The sequence below is a fragment of the Xyrauchen texanus genome, chromosome 34, assembly GCF_025860055.1.
Source record: "Xyrauchen texanus isolate HMW12.3.18 chromosome 34, RBS_HiC_50CHRs, whole genome shotgun sequence".
Taxonomy (NCBI): Eukaryota; Metazoa; Chordata; class Actinopteri; order Cypriniformes; family Catostomidae; genus Xyrauchen; species Xyrauchen texanus.
The window spans coordinates 6,357,623-6,383,198 of record NC_068309.1 but is presented as its reverse complement, the minus strand read 5'-3'; the positions used below and the strand labels follow the sequence as shown (position 1 = coordinate 6,383,198).

The following is a 25,576-nucleotide window of genomic DNA, read 5'->3' as shown; positions in this document are numbered from 1 at the left end:
AACCATCACCCTGGCCACCACCCAGAACTCCCTAACATTGTAGCAGAATGCTTTTCACATAACTGTTTGAAGTTTTCAGAAAACTTAAATATCTAGTTTGCACTGTAGCTCAATTTGGAACATGCATTGCATTGTTGTGCATTCGTATTTGTGTCAGAGGGAATATATAACAAATATGTGTACATATTTAGGGTAAGGCATAAATTATTCATCTTCAAGGTTTATTAGAAGCCTCTGATCATAAATTTGACGAAAAGAAAATTCTTGCCAACAATCGCTTTGACTTAACATATCTAAACAGGGCTTTGTAGGTAAGGCTAGAGGTCGCAGAAGGGATTCCCTTGGAAGGATTTTTCCAAAGTGTATTTGTGTGATTTTGTGTGTGCGTGGGTGAGTGTAATCTCAGACTATTATTAGCTGATCCTCCTTAGCCTGTGCCATATACATGCACTGCTAAATATATGCCTAACTTTGCAATCACTGCACATGTCTGAATATGCCACACACACATTCCTGTCACTATCTATACACACACACTTGTTCAAAGAAAAATTATATTCCTCTAAGTATAGCACAGATCAAATCCGAACTTGCAACACATACACCAGTTTCCAGACACACTGTCTATGTAGCACAACATATACACATTTAACATGACATGTTTAATAATCAAACACAAATAAAGTAGCACACACACACACTATATGTATGTCATTAATATTATAATAAGTATAATGGTTTGGACAGGAGAGATTCCAAATACACACACATACATGCGCACACACGTTTACTTATCTAAATATGAATCACAGACTTCTGTTTATGTGAAGCTATATATGTCGCTCAAATAATAGGAGTCATAAGTTTGATTCCATGGGAACACACATACTGATTAAATGTATACTGTGGATAAAAATGTCTGCCAAATGCATATAAGCCACAAACACGCGTACTGTACAGTGTTATCACGGTTAGATATAGAATGGTTCCTTAACACAACTGGCCAACCTGCATGTTTTCAGTAGCGTCTCCCAGCAGCCCTCCGAAGGTGATGGCGTTTGTTACGGTACCCAGGTAAATAAACAAGATGGCCGAAAGAGACTGAATGTGCAGAGCGTCGTAAAAGTCGCTTGCAAAAAAGGGGAGTTTCCTCTTGACATCCAGAACGAGACCCCCACAAAACCTAAGAGAATAAGACATGACAGTAAGAGAGATGCAATGAGTCTGATTCATGAAATACACGCTAAACTACAGTAATTTTCACGTAAATTGTCCATAAGTTCTTATGTAAATCGTTGCAATGAACACAACAAATTTATGTAAGAATGGTTTCACAAATGAGGTCCATTGCAATTTTATCTTCCAGTGTTGGGACAGCTACTCTGAAACTCCAGCTTTCCAAGCTACAAGCTATTCATAACTTTAAGTAGTTAAACAACAGTCAAGCTACTTTTTTGAAAAAGTAGTTAGTTACACTACAAGTTACTAACTAAAAGAAGCTAACTTATGGAGCCCCTTAGAGGACAGGGTGGGGATTGTTTTTCTGAAATAGTTATTTGTGCACTCCCAATAAGTTCTGAGTTCAATCGGATATGTTTTGCATTCCCCCACAATAGTTTGTGTTGAATAGCAAAAAGTTTGTGAATCCCCTCGCAATAATTTTCAATAGTTTGCATTCTCTCGCTAAATGTTTATGGATTCCCTCACAATAATTTGCATTCCCTCGCAATGAGTTTTGTGTTCCTTGGCAATAAGTTTGTGCATTCTCTCGCAATAAGTTTGTGCATTCCCTCGTAATAAGTTTTGCATTCCCTCGCAATGAGTTTGTGCATTCCCTCGTAATAAGTTTTGCATTCCCTCGCAATAAGTTTTGCATTCCCTCGCAATGAGTTTTGCATTCCCTCGCAATAAGTTTTGCATTCCCTCGCAATAAGTTTTGCATTCCCTCGCAATAAGTTTTACATTCCCTCGCAATGAGTTTGTGCATTCCCTCGCAATAAATTTTGGATTCCCTCGCAATAAGTTTTGCATTCCCTCGCAATAAGTTTGTGCATTCTCTCGCAATAAGTTTGTGCATTCCCTCGCAATAAGTTTGTGCATTCCCTCGCAATAAGTTTGTGCATTCTCTCTCAATAAGTTTTGCATTCCCTCGCAATAAGTTTGTGCATTCCCTCGCAATAAGTTTGTGCATTCTCTCTCAATAAGTTTTGCATTCCCTCGCAATAAGTTTGTGCATTCTCTCGCAATAAGTTTTGCATTCCCTCGCAATAAGTTTGTGCATTCTCTCGCAATAAGTTTTGCATTCCCTCGCAATAAGTTTGTGCATTCTCTCAATAAGTTTTGCATTCCCTCGCAATAAGTTTGTGCATTCTCTCTCAATAAGTTTTGCATTCCCTCGCAATAAGTTTTGCATTCCCTCGCAATAAGTTTGTGCATTCCCTCGCAATAAGTTTGTGCATTCCCTCGCAATAAGTTTGTGCATTCTCTCTCAATAAGTTTTGCATTCCCTCGCAATAAGTTTGTGCATTCTCTCGCAATAAGTTTTGCATTCCCTCGCAATAAGTTTGTGCATTCTCTCGCAATAAGTTGGTGCATTCTCTCACAATAAGTTTTGCATTCCCTCGCAATAAGTTTGTGCATTCTCTCGCAATAAGTTTGTGCATTCTCTCTCAATAAGTTTTGCATTCCCTCGCAATAAGTTTGTGCATTCTCTCGCAATAAGTTTTGCATTCCCTCACAATAAGTTGGTGCATTCTCTCACAATAAGTTTTGCATTCCCTCGCAATAAGTTTTGCATTCCCTCGCAATAAGTTTGTGCATTCCATCGCAATACATTTTGCGTGCCCTCGCAATGGTTTGTGTTCTAGCAAAACTATAATAACCACACAATTATGATTTTTATTACCATATTTAAAATTTTCCTGTATTATTACTACAGTATTAATACGAATATTAAAGTTAAAACATGGTTACTATTGTAAAACCATGGTAAACTTATTGCAAGGGAATGCAAAAAAATTCCTACCATGTCCTCTAACGGGCTCAGTACTAACAACATTGAAGCTAATTAAAAAAGAAAATATTTTTTTCAAATAAAAACCTAATTATAGATAATATAATATTTCAGAATTAAATAACAGCCTATCAACTGATAGTTATATAGCTTATTTAATTAGGGTGACTATCAAATTAATAAAAAAAAATACACTGATAAAACCATATTTTGTATTACTGAGTCGAAATATTGCAATAAACAGAAGCAATTAAATATTATTAAATATTTCTTCTTCAAAAAAAGAAAACACTGACTTCTAGGGTGCGTAGGGACTTGAGAGAATAATTTATGTGAACTAGCTCAATAACATAAACCACTTGAACAAACCGGCTCACTCACTTCAGCTATTGTGAAAATTTCTGAGCTAATGTCACATTATTGAAAAATGTAGTTAAGCTAGTTACTCCTCAACAATGCTTCCAAATAACTAACTAACATGGTGTGCATTTGATAGCATTTACCTACACCCAATATATGTAAAGCTAACTGTGCTAATGTTTAGTGTTCATGAATTTGTTTGTTGGTGATCTTGTATCAGTCTACCATTTTTGGCCTTTTATTTATAGAGAAAGGACAGGAAATGATGGAGGAACACGGGATCAGATATGGTGCAAGCCGGATGTTGTCCGTGTGTGCTAACTTCTAGGCAACAGTTTGACAGTTTTTCATTTGTTATATTAGATTCTGTTTGTTTACATTCTGTTTATACGTGTTTCTGTTAATACTTACTTGCCGGTCATTTTGAGTTCGTCTCCAACCGCGTGACCGCCACCACCCCCACCACCCCCATCATGTGGTGTACCACCGTTCATATGAAAACCCTCTCCACCGCTGGTGAGAATGTTCTTACTGAAACCACACAAACAAACACAATTACACTGTTTTCTTATTTCTGTCTAATGATGAATTAAGAGATTTGTGGTGGATCATGTACCGTTTATCAGCAGACGGGACAGATTTTGGAGGTTCGATTCTGATGTCAGGGTCCCATTCTCCAGGAGGCAAAACTATGACTTCATCCAGGAACTCATCTATGCCTGCCAGCAGGTCACCACGATCTTTAGCTTTATAAGCGATATCATGAAACACCTGCAGAACCCATAAACCACACAGTGTTAAATCCAGACCTGCTTATCTGATATATCACTATAGGAACAATAAAACTTTAATGGCTTTCTTTAAACAAGGAACCAAGTCAAGTCATACTATGTAATCCGATGGCCAGAAAAGTGAGTCAAAAATGAGTCAAGAAGTACTTTAAAAAGTTCATGGTCACACACATTCTGCATTTGTAAACTACACATCACGTCCACGCTTATTACTGCATAAAAATACACAAGTAACACACAAACCTCATCAGACATGAGCGTTGCAATGGCTCGTCCTATTTCGCGATATGATTTGGCCTTTCCTTTGGGTCCCAACAGAATAAAAAGGAACCTACGGAAACAACACAAGTACATGTGACGGATTTGTGAATTACAAAACTTTTAAAAAGGGTGGTTATGGTATTGGTGTTAAAATTGGTTACCGTGTGGGAACAGGAACTTCGGTGAGGCCTCCTAACATCACCGCCTGCTGAAGACGTACGAACGCCACGAAGGGCACCTCCAGGAAATCCACCTCGCCAACCAACACGTTTGACGCCTCCGCATCCCGCGGAATTTTCTTCATGAATTTATTGTTCAACTAGAGAGAGAGAAAGGAGAAAAAGAGGTCACAGTTACAGTGATTTAAACCTTTTAAGAGCCTTAACTCCCTTAACCATCTAAAATCAATGAAACAAACTGCCTCTAGTGGCTATTTGCTTTAATAAAATGGCAAAAACAGCAACACGCTAAAACAAACAAATAGTTACAAATAAATAGTTACATTTCAAATGAATAATAACTTTGATTCAATTTTGATTTGATGACAACTTGATGCATTAATGTGGGTTTATTGGCATTTTACTAAAAATAAATAAATATATAAAATACAAATATTGTACCGAAATTATACTTTTTTAAACAGTGTATAATTAAACAAAAAAAATTCTTAGCTATTTACAACTTAATGTCAATTGACAGCACATGTGGCATGTTGTCGATTACCACAGGAAATAATTTTGACTTGTGCCTCATTTGGATAAACAAATTGAAAATGCGTTTACAGTAATACGCTTATTGTAAATAACCAGAATATTCATTTAAGCAGTTTAACACTATACAGAATGTGTTCTGTATGACTGGAGTGTTTCATTACGGACAATGCACCCTTTGATCAATATTCAAATCTCTTTCGGTCACACACTTGCTCTATTATTTTTACACATACACACGAAACCACGGAAAATGTCACTGCCAAGCAGAATGTTCCAGTTTATCAAACTCTATTCGCCAGAGTGAGCCCTTATCAAAAGAAACGATAAGTCTATTTATGAGCTCATTTTTCAGAGGAATATAAAACTCTGCTAAGATTTAAGCAGTGTCGAAAGCAACGACTAGTATAAACAACCCACCGACATTAAATGTTTGAATGACAGACAGCTTAGAAAACACACAGACACTTTCACACACAAAGGCCTTGTGTTTGTGTAATATTTAACCGTGGTGTTTGTGGTCTGAGGTTATCAGTATAATAAAAGGGGTTGGGAAATTTACCGCGTCAATTTCTGCGATTAATACTTAAAAAATAAAAAAATGACTTCCTGAAACCTACCTAATTTTTTTCACTACTTCCTGTGGCTAAAATTGGCATGCACATCCATTGTGTGGAGCAGTGCACGCTTATTCATTACACACAACGCATGTCCTGGGCATAATAAACACGAGAGCAGATTTACTTTACAGAGAATGGAGACTTCACAAACAAGTGGTGAGACAGGTGTGGGAGAGATACGGGTAAGCTGCAGTATCTCATTGAATCACCCGAAAATGCTCACTCATTGTCATCTCAATGAAATAATTTTGCCAGAGAAAAAAATAGTTTGGGATTTAAAACTTCAGCATTAATTTCTTTTATATCTGTCTTATGATTTATATGTGTATTATAATGCATTGGCAATGTACACTTAAGTTTATCTGGCCAATAAAGCTTGATATACTGTAAAATTAATTCACCCATTTGATCCTATAATATAAAAAATGGCCCAACTTTTAATTACAGTATGCCAACTGATTTTATGGCATGTAAACATACATTTGTATCAAAGATTTATACTTATAAAAATGTATCTAATAAAAAAAAATACATGGACATTTTAACATGAACATAATTCAATAATTAAAATAAATGATGACTGACCAATTTCTTGCAAGGTCTTTGAGACAAAGTATAAAGTAAATATTAGGGCTGTTGATTTAACACGTTATTTCAGGGCAATAACAGACAGTGAACAAACCACACTTACCAGATGAGAATAAGTTCTTGCGTCTCCAGCTTGATGGAGTGCAAATCCGAATACAGGGATCTTAAGATGGTAAGATCTAAAAACAGTACGTTTATGACACGACGCAACAGAGACGCTACAAAAGCGTCCGGCTGAGGCAGGTGTGCATTGTCGCATCCTTAAAGGAATATTCCTAGTTCAATATGAGTCAAGTTCAATTGACAGCATTTGTGGCATAATGTTGACAACAACAAAAATGAATTTCGACTTGTTACTAAATGCAAAAATAGCACTGACGTGCGGTCTGGGTAGGCAAACTAGGCACTGCCTACCCTGCCAAAATTCAAAAATAAAATGTTTATTAAATAATAAACTTGTATTTATATTTTTACTTTTTATTCTTGTGATTTTTATATATGCAATATGTGTGTTATTCCAATTGTTTAGACGTTATGATGACAAATGTAGCAGTTACGCATAATCAACTAAAAACAAATGGTAGAATAAGCAGTGCTTTTACGGTCCATTCATTGCAGGCGACAAGCGGAAAACCCATGTTGCGCATGCGCGCTCGATCCTGTATTCTTTAACATGTACGGCAAAAAGCACAAATCTGCTGTGCCTTTTGACGTAAATATGTTATGCCCGTAATCATCTCCGTTACGTATCAGACATGGACCAATTAAAATCGAGATATTCCTGGACATTTGCGTAGCTAACGTCATTACACAACAGCTAGCGTACCGGTACATGCCTAATCCCCGCCAAATTCAAAATCAAAATGACAGCACCGGCCGTAATCACGGAATTAAGAATTTTTTCCAAGCTCGATTTTAATTCCAAATATGAGTTAATTGCAAGAGGGAGGTCTACGCCAGCCTTAGATGGACTAGTACAGCAAAAGGGCCCAAAAATTATCCGATCATTTCAAACTGATGGTATGTAAGAAAAGATTGGCTATGTGGCTGTGCTAACAATCAGCGGCTGTACTGCTATCCCTGCCTGCTTTTTTCAACCAGTCAGACTGTTTGGACTTCAGCAGGATATTGTGATTTGAACAACCTGCCCGCAGCTTAAACCAAGCATGAAAAGTCGTCAGCTCACATCCAGTGTCAAATTACAATGAAAACCTTTGGAAAATCTCGGATCGACCTTGCACTTGACGAGCAAAGGAAGCTGTATATAACCTACCACAATGAAAAGGTAAAGGATTGTTGTATTGTATCTTCTGTTATAAAGATGAAGATTGCACATAAAAAAATAAGCACCTAATGTTGTAAAAATAAACAACTTATGTTCTGTTATATGTTCTGTGTTTTGACTACTGAATTTTGTATAATAATATCTAATGAAGATATATTAACAAAATCAGTATATATTATATATAACACACATATAAAATACATACATTTCTTGATATGCAGCGTACGTTCACTGTGTGTGTGTGCGTGTGCAGCGTGTGTGTGTGAGTGTGTGTGTGTGTGTGTGTGTGTGTGAGTGTGTGTGTGTGTGTGTGTCTGTGATAGAGAGAGAGAGTACACGATATACATCCTGATTTTTTTTTTTTTTTTATATTGACAAATAAGTCATCCTGATTTGTAAATTTCTTGATATGCCGCACTTGTGCGTAACGTTCACTGTTATTACGTATTATATTAGCTTAAACAATAAATCAGGTAATCTGGCTTTCATAACACAGTGCCTAGCCTCTTTAAGACATCACCGCACGTCACTGAAAAATAGAGGTTCCAGTGAGGCACTTACAATGGAAGTGAAGACAGGACATAAAGGATATGCGTGTAAAAATTATTTTAGTGTAAATTCACTTACAAAACCTTTCTGTGTAGAGTTATTGCCAATTTTACAACGTTGTTACCATGATGATATAATGTCAACAAACCCTAAAACGACTGTAAAAAAATTATGATAGAAACAACTTTGCAGCTCAAATAATACACAAGTTTTAACAGAGGAATTCATTGAAGTGCTTTTAGAAAATTACAAGCTTCACATTTCTGTGTTTAAACCTTCCAAAAAGGGTCCATTGTAAGTGCTTCACTCTAACTTCGATTTTTGCTTTTTTAAAGAAAAGGAGAAATGAGTCGAAATTATTTTTGTGGTAATTAACATTATGCCACAAATGCTGTCAATTTAGTTTAGCTTGTATTGAACCCGGAACATTCCTATAAACAAGCCCGAATTATAAATTAAATTATTATTATTTAATTGCAAAATGCATTGCTGTGAACTGTAGATCAATGATAGACTTCTGTTCAATAATATGGAAATAAACAATATATTGCATTCTCAAGCCACTTTTTGTATTGTCTTTTTAATGCTTTACTTGTGTACTTGTGTGCAAAATAATGTAATGCATTTTAATTATCAGTATTATTATTTTTTATAATATATATTTTATTTATAATTATTAAAATATAACTATTGAATCAATATATATAGAATTATTTTTATTTGAGGGGCTTTTTTCAGTAAACATTTATGTATGCGATTAATTGCGATTAAAATTCGTATCGATTGACAGCCTAGTAAATCTATTTATGATTATATTTAAATTAACGCACTTTAATCGCAATGCTTAACTGAGAAATCCAAGCTTGTAGTACCACCTGTTTACTCCAGAGGGCAGTAATTGAAATTTCAGCTGTGTGAGCAACACACAGTATATACAGTGAAGAAAACAATTTCTTGCGTTCAAAACACTTGATGGAGCACAAATGCGATCTTTAAGGGATATTAAGATGTGTTTAAAGATTGAGTATTAAACAATTGACAGCAAATTAAAACAAATTAATGTTTGTTTTAATGTACCGCGTACGATGATTAATCCCAGAAAACTGTGCGATTAATTAATTTACATTTTTTAATCGATACACAGCCATAGTATAATTACTGCAGAAGTGACAACATCGCTCATTCATAACTTCTCTTCCACTAATCCTCAAATATTGACACAACTGACTACCACAGCTCTTTGATCCTTGTGTGAAAGACTTTCAACTGTGTGCTACGGTGTTTGAAGTAAGTGATTCTTTTGTCCTTGGGATGTGACAACGTTGCGTTCCTTCTCGGATGTCATTAAAACATTCATCAGATGTCTTTGAGACATTTATGATGAAGAATGTTTAAAACTCCCCGAACTCCCATAGGAAAAACTGCTCTGTCTGCTTTGATCTCCTTGTATTCTAAATGTCCCGTTCCCGCATGTCCACGGGACAACTATGCAACATTCTGTAACATAATAAACCTCTGCTTTTGCATTTTACCTCACGATACTGTATTGGTATTCTAAAGCCAAATAATATTCAAATGATCTAATTTTCACATTAACGTCACATCTATTTTTCTTTACGTTCTGCTCTACTTTTACGAGTCTAAAAAGAAGTAAAACTGGAAGTTTAGCTCTTGTTGAACAAAGCACCGAAGTCCAATGGAGAGGAATGAGAAACAAGTTGGTAAAAGATTGCAATATATCACTTTTGAATCCCACAATATTATCGTAATGTGAGAATATTGTGTTGCCAGGTCTCTGCTGATTCTAGTACCTATTCTACATTGTGAAAGTCAACATGAAATTGCATTCGCAACCCAATTTACGTTTCTAATATGTCGCAGTCCTGAGAGTGATTTGATAAGCAACCCCCCCGATTGCACACATACACTCACCTAGAACTTTATTAGGAACAGTATGGTCCTAAAAATAGTTCCCAATATGGTCTTCTGCTGTCGTAGCCCATTCGCCTCAAGGTTCGATGTGTTTGCATTCTTAGATGCTATTCTGCACACTACAAATGTACAGAGTGGTTATCTGAGTTACTGTAGCCTTTCTGTCAGCTCAAACCTGTCTGGCCATTCTCAGTTGACTTTTTCATCAACAATGTGTTTCTGTCCACAGAACTGCCGCTGACTGTATGTTTTTTGTTTTTGGCACCATTCTGAGTAAACTCTAGAGACTATAGTGTCTGTTGTGCATGAAAATCCAAGGAGATCAGCAGTTATACCAGTCAAACCAGCCTGTCTGGCACCAACAATCATGCCACCAATTTTCCCTATTGTGATGGCTGATGTGAACATTAACTGAAGTTCCTGACCCATATTTGCATGATTTTATGCAGTGCATTGCTGCCACATGATTGGCTGATTAGATAATCAAATGAATAAGTAGGTGTACAGGTGTTCCTAATAAAGTTCTAGGTGAGTGTACATCACCCAGACCACTATTTAATGTGTGTGTTTACATGGACACGTTTTTAAGTTGTTTGCTCATCTGTGATATGTCTATAAGGTGCATGTCAATAAGCATGTCTCGGATGTCATTAAAACATTCATCAGATGTCTTTGAGACATTTATGATGAAGAATGTTTAAAAATCGGATCTTTTTTAAGATGTTTAGCAGATGTTAATTAGACTGTGATGCTTACTGGATGAAAAGATCTAAAACAGATATCTCTGAGATTTATGTGTGTTATCAGGGCCTCTATATTGCAAGTAAAGCACTCGTATGTGCAACCAAATCTCATGCTATGCGACTAAAAATGTCTCTGATTAGCCACTGGCATGTACTGTAAATGTTCAGATTTCACTCTCTAGTGATTGAGTAGTATAGTGGAGAAGTTATTAACACAGAGGTCTTTTCACTACATGTTGAGAGTAAAAGTGTGTCCTAAGATGAGATCGATGAATCCTTATGTCAATGAATAATTAAAAAAATGTCTCTTTTAATACCCTTTATGATTTTTATAGTCGGTTGTTGATAAAAAGAAAAGAAACATTTCATTCTAATCACACATGGATGCGCTAAAGTTATAATGCACGTCTTCTCTCATTATATGCGCTTACTGGCTGATGCTGCTAGTCTTAAAGAGACAGTACGGATTTAGCATTTGTTATACATATCAATGTAAATAGTACAAATTATGCAAGTAAACTATGTAAATGTAACAAAAATATACATGCAACATCATATATGCAATTTCAAGACATTAACTGATGGAATAGACTGAATTTGAAAAATGTTCAAAGGCTAAATGTCGACCAATTTGATGAAAAAGAAATGATAAAATTTAATCTGTAAAATGTATATTTTCTGAAACGTATCTGGAAGGGTTGCCTAGAAGGTTTCTTTATAATTAAGAGCATTAGATGAGAGATAATTTGATTTATATGTAGGCAAAATGGACATTGTAACAGAAATGTACACATATGAATCGATATTGAATGGAATTGAATCGAAAGCTTGTGAATCAGAATCGAACTGGGAAAACTGTATCAATACCAAATTCTAATGTTTAACTACTATAGAAAAATTGTAGGGCAAGATTAGTGTGGATGTAGCCTAAGTTTTACATTCTTAAAGGTTAATTTTGGTCAATGATTCAGAGTAAACTAGGATATAGATGGCCTCAAAGTCAATAGACATGGACTAAAAGCAACAAAACTCCAGTTTGGTTCTTACATTGACTTTAACACACACACACACACACACACACACACACACACACACACACACACTTCACAATACCTGCTCTTTTTCAGGCTTGTCTGAGAGATCATTGAGGCTATTGGAGGTCATGTTACGATGAGCTGTGGTTGGGCTACCTGCAGTGGTCACACAGGGTCAACAGGTCAGCAGCTGATTAGCTAATCAAATGCAAAAAAACAACAACAAAAAAAACACAGAAACAAAGATGCCCAGAAGTCTTATATAAAATGCATTTTTTATATCTAATTCTCCACAAACTTTGTTACTAACTTGATGGACAAGAGTAAAATCCCTTTCTTTCTAAAGATCAAAATCTACATGGCACTAAAGGTATTCTCTGTCTATTTAATTCTGAGCACCGGGACCAATGACAATTGGCTGTGAAGGAGGAATAAATAACAGTGTTACTATGTTTGGAATGGATTAAGTGGTTTTGCTTACTGCATACTGCACAGTATATACCGTATACTGCATACCATTTTTTAAATGTTGTGAAAAACAGACTACAAAAGAGGTCAACTCTAGACTCACAGGTTCAGTCTAGCACTACTTAGTCTTACTCATCAGCTACAGACTTACAAAGAAGTCCCATGCTGTTGCTTCTCTGCATCTGAATTTGCTCGTCAGGATCAAAGGTGGTAAAGCAAGGCACAGTGTGATCGAGAGGACTGCGCGCTTTACACACATAAAGAGAGAAAGGAATACAGGGGTGCATGCACATCATACAAGACAAGTAGGAAGGACAAGAGACAGGGAGAAAAGAAACAAAACATTAGAGCAGAAAAATCGATTTAAGTAACGTAAAGTAAGTTTATTCATAGAGCAGATTTGAAAAAGTTTGAAAGGAGAAAAATGTAACATTGCAAGAGAGGAGCAAAGCAGAGCCGATGAAGCTACTTTTTGTACGAATTGTAGCTTCCAGCTGGGAGGAGGCCTCGGGGAAGACCCAGGATTCGGTGGAGAGATTACATCTCCACACTGGCCTGGGAACGCCTCGGGGTCCCCCAGTCAGAGCTGGTTAATGTAGCTCGGGATAGGGAAGTTTGGGGCCCCCTGCTGGAGCAGCTGCCCCCGCGACCCGACTTCGGATAAGCGGTTGAAGATGGATGGATGGATGGATGGATGTAGCTTCTAAAGCTACTAGATGCGAGCTAAGCTGCAGTCAAGCTAGCCTCTTGAAAAAGTAGTTAGCTACACTGTATACTACTAACAAAAAGAAGCATTTTAAGGGGCCATATCTTTTTAAACATATAACTATTAGATGATATAAATTAAGTATACACGCTCTGTAAGCAGGAGTAAGTGTAAGGGAAGTGGCCCATCATTTTTAGACAATCAGAAACACTCTCTCTAAATGTCAATCATTTTATGCATCTGTGGGTTTACTCACATCAGGTTGGCTGTCATGTTTTTGGAGGGTGGGGTTTTGGAGATAGGAGGTGTGGCTTAAGGGATTGGGGTAGTCTAAAGGCCAAAACATTCCCATACACAAGTACGTGGATGCAGATGCTTCTAGCGGTGCAAGCTACATTTCGTGCAAGCTCCAATTCGTGCATTGTTGCGTTCCTAAATGTGTCCGACCGCAATTCATAACACAATGCAAGTACGCGTTGCATTATCAATGTTGCCACAAGGGGCACTATATTGAACATTTGTACGAACTGTCCGCTTCTATGGTGAGTTATTTCTCTTTTAAGTCAACTACTGTCATTGCAAAGCATCAGTTTGAAGAGAATATAACAGAGTAAGTTATACTCTTACTATAAGTCATTTAAAGTATTTAGAGCAACTTAACTGAACAATGACACGTACAGTTTAATGGCACAAGGGGGCGATGGACTTGAAAGTAACTCCATCGCCCCCTTGAGTACTGACGTTTATTACTGCCACAGTAACGCAAATACGCACATTAAATTGTTCGTTCACCCAAAAATGAAAACCCTCTCATGATTTACTTACCTTCAAGACATCCCAAATGTGTATGACTATCCTTCTTCAGCAGAACCGAAGTGAAGATTTTAACATATAAGCACATTTCAGCTCTTTTTGTCCATACAGTACATGTGAATGGGTCCTAAAGTCATATTTAGGCAGCATAAAAGTAATCCACATGTCTCCAGTTGATCAATTCATGTCTTCTGAAGCTAACTGATTGGTTGATGTAAGAAACAAAACGATAATTAAAGCTTTATTTAACTTTAAATCGTTGCTTCCGGTCAGTTCTGGATTGCTGTTTGGAATGGCTTAACCCTCACGTGACGTTCATTCCTCTGTTGTAAACAAAGCGTGAGCTTCGGACTTCTCGCGGACTTCTCGCATGAACATGGAGTGGTGGTGGCGTAGTGGGCTAAAGCACATAACTGGGATTCAGAAGGTTGCTGGTTCGATCCCCACAGCCACCTCCATTGTGTCCTTGAGCAAGGCACTTAAATCCAGTTTGCTCTGGGGGGATTGTCTCTGTAATAAGTGCACTGTAAGTTGTTTTGGATCAAAGCATCTGCCAAATGCATAAATGTAAATGTAAAACACGGCATCGGATGGAGTCGTGTGGATTACTTTTATGCTGCCTAAATATGACTTTTGGACCGTCAAACAGTCACCAGCCTCATGGCACCTGTTCGTTGTATGGACAAAAAGAGCTGAAATGTGCTTATAAAAATCTTTCCTTCGGTTCTGCTGAAGAAGGAATGTCATCGGTAAGTAAATCATGAAAGGATTTTCACTTTTGAGGGAAGTAAAGCATGTTTAATCAGACCGGTGGCCAAAACGCTCACATTTGCATTCGTCTACTTGCATAATGTATGTTTTGGGCCTAATTCAATGGCTAAGTCTAGCATCAGTTAGCTAAATTAAATTACTTACAGCAGCTCTAACTAAATATTTTTTCTACAAATAAGATGCAGCGACTCATATTAATCATTTTTATTTTATTTGTTGAATTGGTGAATTTGTTGAACCACAACAAAGCCATTCACTAAAACTTGCATTTGAAAATGGCTTCACTTGCCTGTAAATGTGAGGCAATTTGAATGCTATGCTAATAATCATTGAAAAAAAGAGCTTAATAATTGAAAAGCTACGCTATTTAAAAAAAGATGAGATACGGAGAAATGTGGTGAAGTAGAATCACTACTTATAGTTACTCCAACACTGTGAGAAATATGATTAGATTGGTATATGACTAAAGCATGTTACTTTTGTTTAGAGAAAGACACATGCAGTAATTATCAGTTTCAGTAGCGCATTTCAGAAAAGAGTTCTCTAAAGGGTTTTTTGGTTTTCCTGTTAGGGTTTGAGTGCTGCAAAAATACAAAATAAATCTCCAAAAAATGTAATCACCACTTTTCAAACACGTCTAATAATAATAGATTGTCAAATTTGCAATTTGCAAATATGCTTTTTGTTTTACCAACAAGAAAACATCTGTATGAATGTAACCTTTTGTAAAATGAGAGAGAGAGAGAGATAGCTAGAGAGATCGAGACGGTCTGATCGATTGAGCAGATAGGTGACGTGAAGCAAGTGAAGAGAGATTGTGGAAAGTGATATAGTGTAAGAGAGAAGTTTAATATATCACCAAACTGGCAGCTGTGTTACCGTTCTCTTGGCTGCTGAACAAACGGCTCGCACTAGACACACTTTTGCCAATGTCAGCCAGGGAACGCAGGTTGGACTTCTTGGTCTGGTGGCGATGTTTCCGTAGCAAAGTGTACATGACCATTTCCTTCAGATCTGGCTTTAGCTGCCCATTCTCAATCTGATTATCAGTGATTCTTTCTGTGAGAGAGAGACTTCGGTTTACCCATAGCTCAGCTCATACTGAAATCTTTACAATTTCTTAAAAATAAAGGTTGCACTGAGAACCAAAAGGGTTTTACAGACTGATGTGTTAGAAGAACCTTTCTTTGTAAATTAAAGGGAAGTTTTGTGGCTTTAAGTCCATGTCTATTAGCTGTGAATCTAATCTAAATGCTAATGCACTCCTTAAAGTTGACAAAAATAGCTTTTAGATATTACATTATATGTTCTTAGATCAGTGTATTGCTTTTTAAAGACTCCATGAAATCAAACTTGGAGTCGCATTAGTCATTTTTTTTTAGCTTAGTGTACTCCTACAATTTGACAAAATGAACTTTTAGCAGATATACACATTGTGATGTAAACTAAAGGCTATTGACTGAAGATAAAGAGTGTACATTTTCAGTGTGTTTATCCGCTAAAAGTTAATTTAGTACATTTGTAGCAGGGCTGGACTGGTAATCTGGCATACCAGCATTTTCCAGGTGGGCCGACGCACTTTGGGCCGATCAGTGGCGGACTGGCCATCGGGAGAACCAAGCGGGCCGGTGGGTCGGCCGCAAAATGTGCTGAAAGGGCCATGATAAGCTAAAATGAGCCGCCGGGTTATGCAGAACGGACCACAATACGGTGCCACGATATGCAGAAAAGGACAGCGAACACCCCAAACAACAAATTTTGGGCCAGTTGTTATGTAAAATCCCAGGCCGATTTCTATTCCCAGTCCAGCCCTGACTTGTAGTACACTAGCATATAAAGCTAAAAAGCTAACTGACTAGCTGCAGTAGCTTTAGTGCTAACAGATTTCACAGGGTCTTTAAAAACAATACACTGTTCTGAATAACCTATAATGTAATATCAATGATAAGGAGGAAGTTCTTTGCTAATGTGCTGCAAAGAACTATAGATGAACCTTTATTTTTAACAGGTTGGCGTAACATGCTGAGTTGCAGTTTTACCAACGATCTGCGGAAGAGAGTTCGCCTCCATGTCCAGCATGATGGTTCCTTTTTCTATGCAGTTCTTCAGCTGGAAAAGTGAGTGGAGAGACAGAGTGGCCACATGAGGTTTACTCCAACGCTCTCCACCCTTTTCCACCTTCTCTTCAAACTTTATCCATCTAAGCAACACAAATACACATAAAAAAAACATAAATGTTCTGAAAACAACTGAAGGATATTTAGGGAAGTTTAATGCGCTACTGTCATATTGGCTCTATCCTTTACAAAAAGTACTGTGAAAAGTAATATAAATGTATTTTTTAACATGTACCATGATACAATGTTTTTTAGGAGATGTACCATGTATAGCATTTTTCTAGGGAAATGGTTCCATAGCATTACTATGTTTTTTTTTAACATGGTTCTATGGTAATGTCATGTTTTGTTGGACATGGTAACATGTTTCTGGACATGTAACTTGGTAATACCATGTTTTTGGAGATGCACCATGGCAATACTCTTTTGTTGGATATGGTACAATGTTTTTGGACATGCACTTTAGTAATATGTTTTGTTGGACATGGTACCATGGTAATACAATGTTTTTGGACACGCACTTTGGTAATATCATGTTTTGTTGGACATGGTACCATGATTTTGGACATTGTACTATGGTAATATCATGTTTTGGACATGTACCATGGTAAATACCATGTTTTTGTGCATGTACTATGGTACATCATGTTTTTTTGGACATGTACTATGCTAATACCATGTTTTGTTAGACATGGTGACATGTTTTTGGACATGTACTATGGTAATACCATGTTTTGTTGGACATGGTACCATGGTAATACCATATTTTTGGACATGTACAATGCTAATACCATGTTTTTGGACATGTACTATGCTAATACCATGTTTTGTTGGACATGGTACCATAGTAATACCATATTTTTGGACATGTACTATGCTAATACCATGTTTTGTTAGACATGGTACCATGATTTTGGACATTGTACTAAGGTAATACCATGTTTTGGACATGTACCATGGTAAATACCATGTTTTTGTGCATGTACTATGTTAACATCATGTTTTTTGGACATGTACTATGGTAATTCCGTGTTTTGTTGGACATGGTACCATGGTAATACCATATTTCTGGACATGTACTATGGTAATACCATGTTTTTGGACATGTACTATGGTAATACCATGTTTTGTTGGACATGGTACCATGGTAATACCATATTTTTGGACATGTACTATGCTAATACCATGTTTTTGGACATGTACTATGCTAATACCATGTTTTGTTGGACATGGTACCATAGTAAAACCATATTTCTGGACATGTACTATGGTAATTCCATGTTTTGTTTGACATGGTACCATGATTTTGGACATTGTACTAAGGTAATACCATGTTTTGGACATGTGCTATGTTAACATCATGTTTTTTGGACATGTGCTATGTTAACATCATGTTTTTTGGACATGTACTATGGTAATACCATGTTTTGTTGGAAAAGGTACCATGGAAATAGTATGCTTTTATGGACGTGGTACCATGATTTTAGACATGGTACCATGGTAATACCATGTTGTGGACATGTACCATGGTAATACCCTGTTTTGGGACATGTCCTATGGTAATACCATGTTTTGTGGGACATGATACTATGGTAATATTATTTGTTTGGGCATTTACAATGGTAATATTATGGTTTTCTTTGACGAACCTTGTTGTACCATGTAAATACCCTGGTTTCTGAGTATAGTGATATATATATATATATATATATATATATATATATATATATATATATACAGCGATATCTTCACTGTACCAATGTACCTCCACAGTCCTTTTTTGTGAATGTCTGCCTTTTAAATAAAAGCTTTTTAATGTAAAACAAAATTAAAATCATTCAGTAAATCTTCTTAAAGCTATGCTGGCCCTGTTATCGGCTTACACGTGCCCGCTTGAACGATACCTAGCCTCCGCATGGACACACAGATATCCTTAGATGTTTGTAATCTTGCTTAGAAAAGCTGTCGAGCTGAGTTTAGCCAAGCGTGGGTTTAAGATCCGAGACAAAAGTGATACATACTCAAATATGTCACCTGAGATGCAGGTGAACCCAGAGACCCGAGAGAACTCTGGAAACTCTGTCACACACACACATGCGCATCTGAATGGGCCTTTGTTAGCAAATAAAAGAATGTCAACATGATCCATATAGTAAAAACTCTTAAATCTAAATCTTAACATGCAAATCTTGAATATACAAATCCAATTTAACAAAGAGTCATGAAAAGGCTTCACAAACATACTAAATTGTGTCTTAATTAAAACGGAAATGTTTGGTTAAGGGTTCGAAAATATCATTAGCTCACTTTCAAAACTATAATGGTCATACAAGCTATAAATGTATATATGTGTGTCTCTCTGTGTGGTTGTGTTTGGGTGGTTTCTTTTTTTTATTTAAGGGTATTATGCTATAAATGTGGTTTACAAGGACATTTCTAGTGTCCCCATAATTCAAATTGCTTAAAAAAACATAGTAAACAATGTTTTTTGAAAATGTAAAAATGCAGAAAGTTTTTTGTGAGTTCATACAGTATAAAAAATAAGTATGTCTATGGAGAGTCCTCATAAGGATAGCTGCACCAACATATGTGTGTGTGTGTGTGTGTGTGTGTGTGTGTGTGTGTGTGTGTGTGTGTGTGTGTGTGTTGGACAATTGATATGTCCACTACAGGAAAAGAGCTCCAGCTCTTCAGTCACTAAATACACACAGGAAATCAAATCTCCTTGGAGCAGATGAAAGCTTCTTTGTCTTTTTACTAACATGTCTTTCCTTGTTCACTCTTTCTCTCTTGTTCAAGTCATTCTGCTTGCTTGAGTGTCACAATATATCTGTGTCTTACATTACAGTGTTCATACTTTAAGGATAGTTCACCCAAAAATGAATATTCTGTGTATAATTTAATGTTTACGTCTTGTCGCTATATTTTTTAACTGGTGTGTATGTTAGTGTTAAGCGACTGGCTCCCATTCACTTCCATTGTAAGTACCTCAATGTTTTTAACAAACAAGGGACTAGTCAAAATAATTTTTCATGTACTCAACGTTATGTCCCAAATGCTGTTGCTTAAGCTTAACTTATTGGAACATTCCTTAAATACAGTTCATGTATTTTTCATACGACATTTTACATTGAACAGGTGCTGTGAAAAAAACTAAATTCACCATACAAGCAGTCTATACGACTTGTGCGCAATATTCCAAGTCTTCTGAAGCCATATGATGGCTTTGTGTGAAATGCAAAGTAGAGGTCTGCAGCCGCCGTGTTCCTGGCTGGGTTTGGGTCAGTTTTTAAGTATGACTTCAGGTTTGGGTCGGTTTTGTATTTAGTGAAAAATAAACAGGCCTACCAAACATGTTTTACATACACGCTCTCTCACAGACACGTGCAAACGGTTGAGTTATGGGCCATTCACATTAAAAGTGTTATTGCTTGCTTCTGCTCTAAACATGTAAATATACTCTTGACAGACGTCATTGACTGTTGCACCATGCCTTGCTGTTTCTTCAGCGTCTCTCGCAGGACCGGCACATTTTTTAAACATTGTGTCAGTTTAAAAGAACTTCAATTTTAAAAACCTCATGTCGGAAAACGTGTTCTGTTCTATTCGTTGCACTGCGTCTAGCTTGATTTTAGCGCACGTGACACAAAGATTCAATGTTCTGAACAAGTTCAGGCTGCAAAGAGTACTTTATGTGACTGTTACATTGTTACACATTATTCCAGATTGTTCTGAACCAAACAAAGTTTCAGCGCTTGATAAACGGTAGGATATGCTGTAGTGTTTTAAGGGGACATCATGCCTTGTTAAAACTGTGTTTACTGATACAATACTGTAACAAATGTTGTCTACAATGCTAACATCAAATACAGCCTATTCCGACAGTACTTGCTTTGAGAAGTGGTGGTGGTGTAGTGGTCTAAACCACATAACTGGTAAACTGGTAATCAGAAGGTCCCTGGTTCGATCCCCACAGCCACCACCATTGTGTCCTTGTGCAAGACACTTAAAGGGGTCATGACATGGGTTTTTTTATTGTATTATTATGTTCCCTTAGGTGCAATTATAGTATTAATATTTTTTTAAGAAAAACTTTTAAAATCTAGTGATTTATGACCTTTTCCCACCCTGTTTCTCATCCTCTGATTCAAACAGTCTGTTTTGGGGGCGTTTTCCATTTAAGACTTCAGTGTTAACGCCCACTGTTATGATTGGCTAACGTCAGTGCCTATGTATCAATTATTGACGCCCCCAGCCAGAACAATATGCAAGTAAACTAAGTAAAAACACTGTGATTATTCATAATGAATGAAATTGCGCTTTAAAAAGTAGTTTAAAGTTTAAAATAGATTACTTACAGTTTGCGTCGTCGTTGTTCCCAGAATAGTCGGCACGGACTTATCTTTGAGCAACAGTTTTCTGGCAAAGCCAGCATCATATTGAGATTTGTTCTCAAAACAGTCATCCTTAAAATGTACAGAACAAGCGCTTAAGTTAACACTGCCGTGACTGGGACGTCCGCAAAAAATAAACTGCATCCATTTTTCCCTGACGTCTGGATCTTTCGGCAGCTTATTCAGAGGTTTTGTTTGACCACAGCCAGGAACAGCACATCTGTGTGGCATCGTCATTTTCCTGTGCACAAGTAGTCTCTGTCAGAGCTCGCTGTCCATCGACTGAACACTTGTGAGGCGCACGGCGATACTGAAATGAGCGTAGTTGTCTTGCGCTTAAAGCGTAGTTATCTTGTGCTGGAGGCGGTCATATGCAAACGCTGGTACGTCACTTCTAACCGTCACGTCACTTCTAACCATGAATCCAGAACGAGCTGTATTTTGAGCTTGATTAAATAAATGATTCGTTTAGAATGGGGAGGACGTCTTAAAATATTAAACTTGCAGGACGTTTTAATGATACAAAGACCTCTTATATACCAAAAGATCAAGGCAAATTTGGTTTCTCATGTCATGACCCCTTTAACTCCAGGTTGCTCCTGGGCTATTGTCACTGTAATAAGGGCTCTGTAAGTCACTTTGGATAAAAGCGTCTGCCAAATGCATAAATGTAAATGTAATGAGAAGAAAATATAAAGAGAGTGAGAGATTTTGTTTTCGGGCCGGGTTCAGTCTTAAAATCTGACTGTACTATTTGTGATGGTGGGGTCAGCTCACAGTCTCGGGTACGGGTTGGGTTCGGGTTTCATTTAAAGGCCCGTGCAGACCTCTAATGCAAGGTTGCTACACAGTGAATATCTTCTCCATCGTCGAAAGTCTCAAATGAATACATCAATTCTGTCTTCGGAAGACTTGGAATATAGCGCAAGTCAAAAAGCTTGACAGGAACTGTCTTTGTATGGAAAAGAGATACATTCAGAAATTCACCTTTCTTATTCAACATGCATGTTTGGAAAGATATGAAGGCAATTCATCCATCCATCCATCCATCAACCGCTTATCCTGTGTACAGGGTCGCGGGGGCTGGAGCCTATCCCAGCTAACATTGGGCGAAAGGCGGGGGACACCCTGGACAGGTCGCCAGTCCATCGCAGGGCGAAGGCAATTCAATTATAACATAATTTACATTTTTGGGTGAACTATCCCTTTAAGTAACAAACTGTGTGTATATCTCCTTTAGTCTAGATGTATACTTCAGATACAGTGAGGAAAATAAGTATTTGAACACCCTGCTATTTTGCAAGTTCTCCCACTTAGAAATCATGGAGGGGTCTGTAATTGTCATCGTAGGTGCATGTCCACTGTGAGAGACATAATCTAAAAAAACAAATCCAGAAATCACAACGTATGATTTTTTAACTATTTATTTGTATGATACAGCTGCAAATAAGTATTTGAACACCTGAGAAAATCAATGTTAATATTTGGTACAGTAGCCTTTGTTTGCAATTACAGAGGTCAAACGTTTCCTGTAGTTTTTCACCAGGTTTGCACACACTGCAGGAGGGATTTTGGCCCACTCCTCCACACAGATCTTCTCTAGATCAGTCAGGTTTCTGGGCTGTCGCTGAGAAACACGGAGTTTGAGCTCCTTCCAAAGATTCTCTATTGGGTTTAGGTCTGGAGACTGGCTAGGCCACGCCAGAACCTTGATATGCTTCTTACAGAGCCACTCCTTGGTTATCCTGGCTGTGTGCTTCGGGTCATTGTCATGTTGGAAGACCCAGCCTCGACCCATCTTCAATGCTCTAACTGAGGGAAGGATGTTGTTCCCCAAAATCTCGCCATACATGGCCCCGGTCATCCTCTCCTTAATACAGTGCAGTCGCCCTGTCCCATGTGCAGAAAAACACCCCCAAAGCATGATGCTACCACCCCCATGCTTCACAGTAGGAATGGTGTTCTTGGGATGGTACTCATCATTCTTCTTCCTCCAAACACGGTTAGTGGAATTATGACCAAAAAGTTCTATTTTGGTCTCATCTGACCACATGACTTTCTCCCATGACTTCTCTGGATCATCCAAATGGTCATTGGCAAACTTAAGACGGGCCTTGACATGTGCTGGTTTAAGCAGGGGGACCTTCCGTGCCATGCATGATTTCAAACCATGACGTCTTAGTGTATTACCAACAGTAACCCTGGAAACAGTGGTTCCAGCTCTTTTCAGGTCATTGACCAGCTCCTCCCGTGTAGTTCTGGGCTGATTTCTCACCTTTCTTAGGATCATTGAGACCCCACGAGGTGAGATCTTGCATGGAGCCCCAGTCCGAGGGAGATTGACAGTCATGTTTAGCTTCTTCCATTTTCTAATGCTTGCTCCAACAGTGGACCTTTTTTCACCAAGCTGCTTGGCAATTTCCCCGTAGCCCTTTCCAGCCTTGTGGAGGTGTACAATTTTGTCTCTAGTGTCTTTGGACAGCTCTTTGGTCTTGGCCATGTTAGTAGTTGGATTCTTACTGATTGTATGGGGTGGACAGGTGTCTTTATGCAGCTAACGACCTCAAACAGGTGCATCTAATTTAGGATAATAAATGGAGTGGAGGTGGTCATTTTAAAGGCAGACTAACAGGTCTTTGAGGGTCAGAATTCTAGCTGATAGACAGGTGTTCAAATACTTATTTGCAGCTGTATCATGCAAATAAATAGTTAAAGAATCATACATTGTGATTTCTGGATATTTTTTTTAGATTATGTCTCTCACAGTGGACATGCACCTACGATGACAATTTCAGACCCCTCCATGATTTTTAAGTGGGAGAACTTGCAAAATAGCAGGGTGTTCAAATACTTATTTTCCTCACTGTACATTTTGTTTTTGTGGTTCCACAATTATTTTCTGCATTGCTTCGGCTTGAACTATCTGGAGTGAAAACACTTATCTAATAGCATACGTGAGCTACACACAGTCACACTCAGGAATGTGTGAAATCCTAAGAACAGTCAAGTGCCACACTAAAATCGAGAGCACCTGGTAAATGACGTGAGTGTTTAATACTTCTGTTGTTTTAGTGGAGACATAAGAGACGTCTCCCTATTTATATATTTTTGACTTGGATTTGAGTCTGGGGACAAATTAAATAATCTGCTGAATAAGCTAAATCTGAAAAAATCACTTGAGGGGACGTCCCTAAAAGTCAAAATGCCTCATTAGGGGGCAGCTGTAGCTCAGGTGGTAGAGCGGGTTGTCCACTAATAGCAGGGTTGGTGGTTCGATCTCCGGCCCACATGACTCCACATGCCAAAGTGTCCTTGGGCAAGACACTGAACCCCAAGTTGCTTCCAAAGGCAGGCTAGCACCTTGCATGGCATCTCTGCCATCATTGGTGTATGAGTGTGTGTGTGTGTGTGTGTGTGTGTGTGTGTGAGTGTGTGTGTGTGTGTGTGTGTGAGCGTGTATTTATCACTTTGTGGGGACCAAATGTCCCCATAAGGATAGTAAAACCCGAAATTTTTGACCTTGTGGGGACATTTTGTCGGTCCCCATGAGGAAAACAGCTTATAAATCATACTAAATTATGTTTTTTGAAAATGTAAAAATGCAGAAAGTTTTCTGTGAGGGTTAGGTTTAGGGGTAGGGTTAGGTTTAGGGGATAGAATATAAAGTTTGTACAGTATAAAAACCATTATGTCTATGGAAAGTCCCCATAAAACATGGAAACACAACATGAGTGTGTGTGTGTGTGTGTGTGTGTGTGTGTGTGTGTGTGTGTGTGTGTGTGTGTGTGAATGGGTGATTGGTACACAGTATAAAGCCCTAAGGTTAAAAAAGGGTGCTATATAAGTGCAGACCATTTACCATTTAGTAATTATAACTAGCTTAATTTATGAACATGAGAAGTTAAAAAGTTCTAAAACACATTTCAGAAGACAACAATGTATTAAACTGAAATATTTAATATTAATTCACATACTTGCTTAGAATATGTTTCTGGCATACTGTAAATGTTGTTTGCGAATAACTCTTTGTTTGGGTGATTATGCATTACCTGGCGGTTTCCTTCCACTCCAACTCATGACCGTCAACGGAAAGAAGTTCGTCGAGTTCAGTGAAGAGCTGCGGTGGAGGCGGGCCACTGTCATCCTCCCCCAACATAAAGCGAATCCGCTCTGCTGCCGGAGTGACTGACAAGAAAACAACCAATCAGGAGTGAGAAAAGCCACCTTACAGCAATCTATGAACTACCATCCAATAAAAATAAACAACAGATTCCAAATTTAAAGGTGAACGTAGTCTAATCCTGTCTACGTAGATATAATATCTCAACTTTTTTAACTATCGAACCAGGTCCTATGTTAGCGTATGTGTAGCTGACGTGACATAGTTTTGGGAAGTTGACATGCAATGCTGCGGTCACATG

The 25,576-nt window shown here is 37.8% G+C and overlaps 1 protein-coding gene across 4 annotated transcripts in view; it reads right to left on the bottom strand.

The window, feature by feature from the left end:
- Positions 1-25,576, bottom strand: part of LOC127627620 (electrogenic sodium bicarbonate cotransporter 1-like) — an 81,676-nt gene that overhangs the window by 22,975 nt on the left and 33,125 nt on the right. For 3 of the 4 annotated variants that reach the window (XM_052104076.1, XM_052104077.1, XM_052104079.1), the window contains exons 4-13: positions 25,205-25,340; positions 16,684-16,844; positions 15,524-15,703; positions 12,506-12,601; positions 11,966-12,042; positions 4,587-4,744; positions 4,408-4,495; positions 3,990-4,144; positions 3,785-3,904; positions 1,009-1,183 (exon numbers count right to left, since the gene is read on the bottom strand). In XM_052104076.1, the coding sequence (XP_051960036.1) occupies positions 1,009-1,183; positions 3,785-3,904; positions 3,990-4,144; positions 4,408-4,495; positions 4,587-4,744; positions 11,966-12,042; positions 12,506-12,601; positions 15,524-15,703; positions 16,684-16,844; positions 25,205-25,340 (1,346 nt within the window). The remainder of the gene's footprint in view (positions 1-1,008; positions 1,184-3,784; positions 3,905-3,989; positions 4,145-4,407; positions 4,496-4,586; positions 4,745-11,965; positions 12,043-12,505; positions 12,602-15,523; positions 15,704-16,683; positions 16,845-25,204; positions 25,341-25,576) is intronic. The other variant, XM_052104078.1, reaches the window with a different exon arrangement.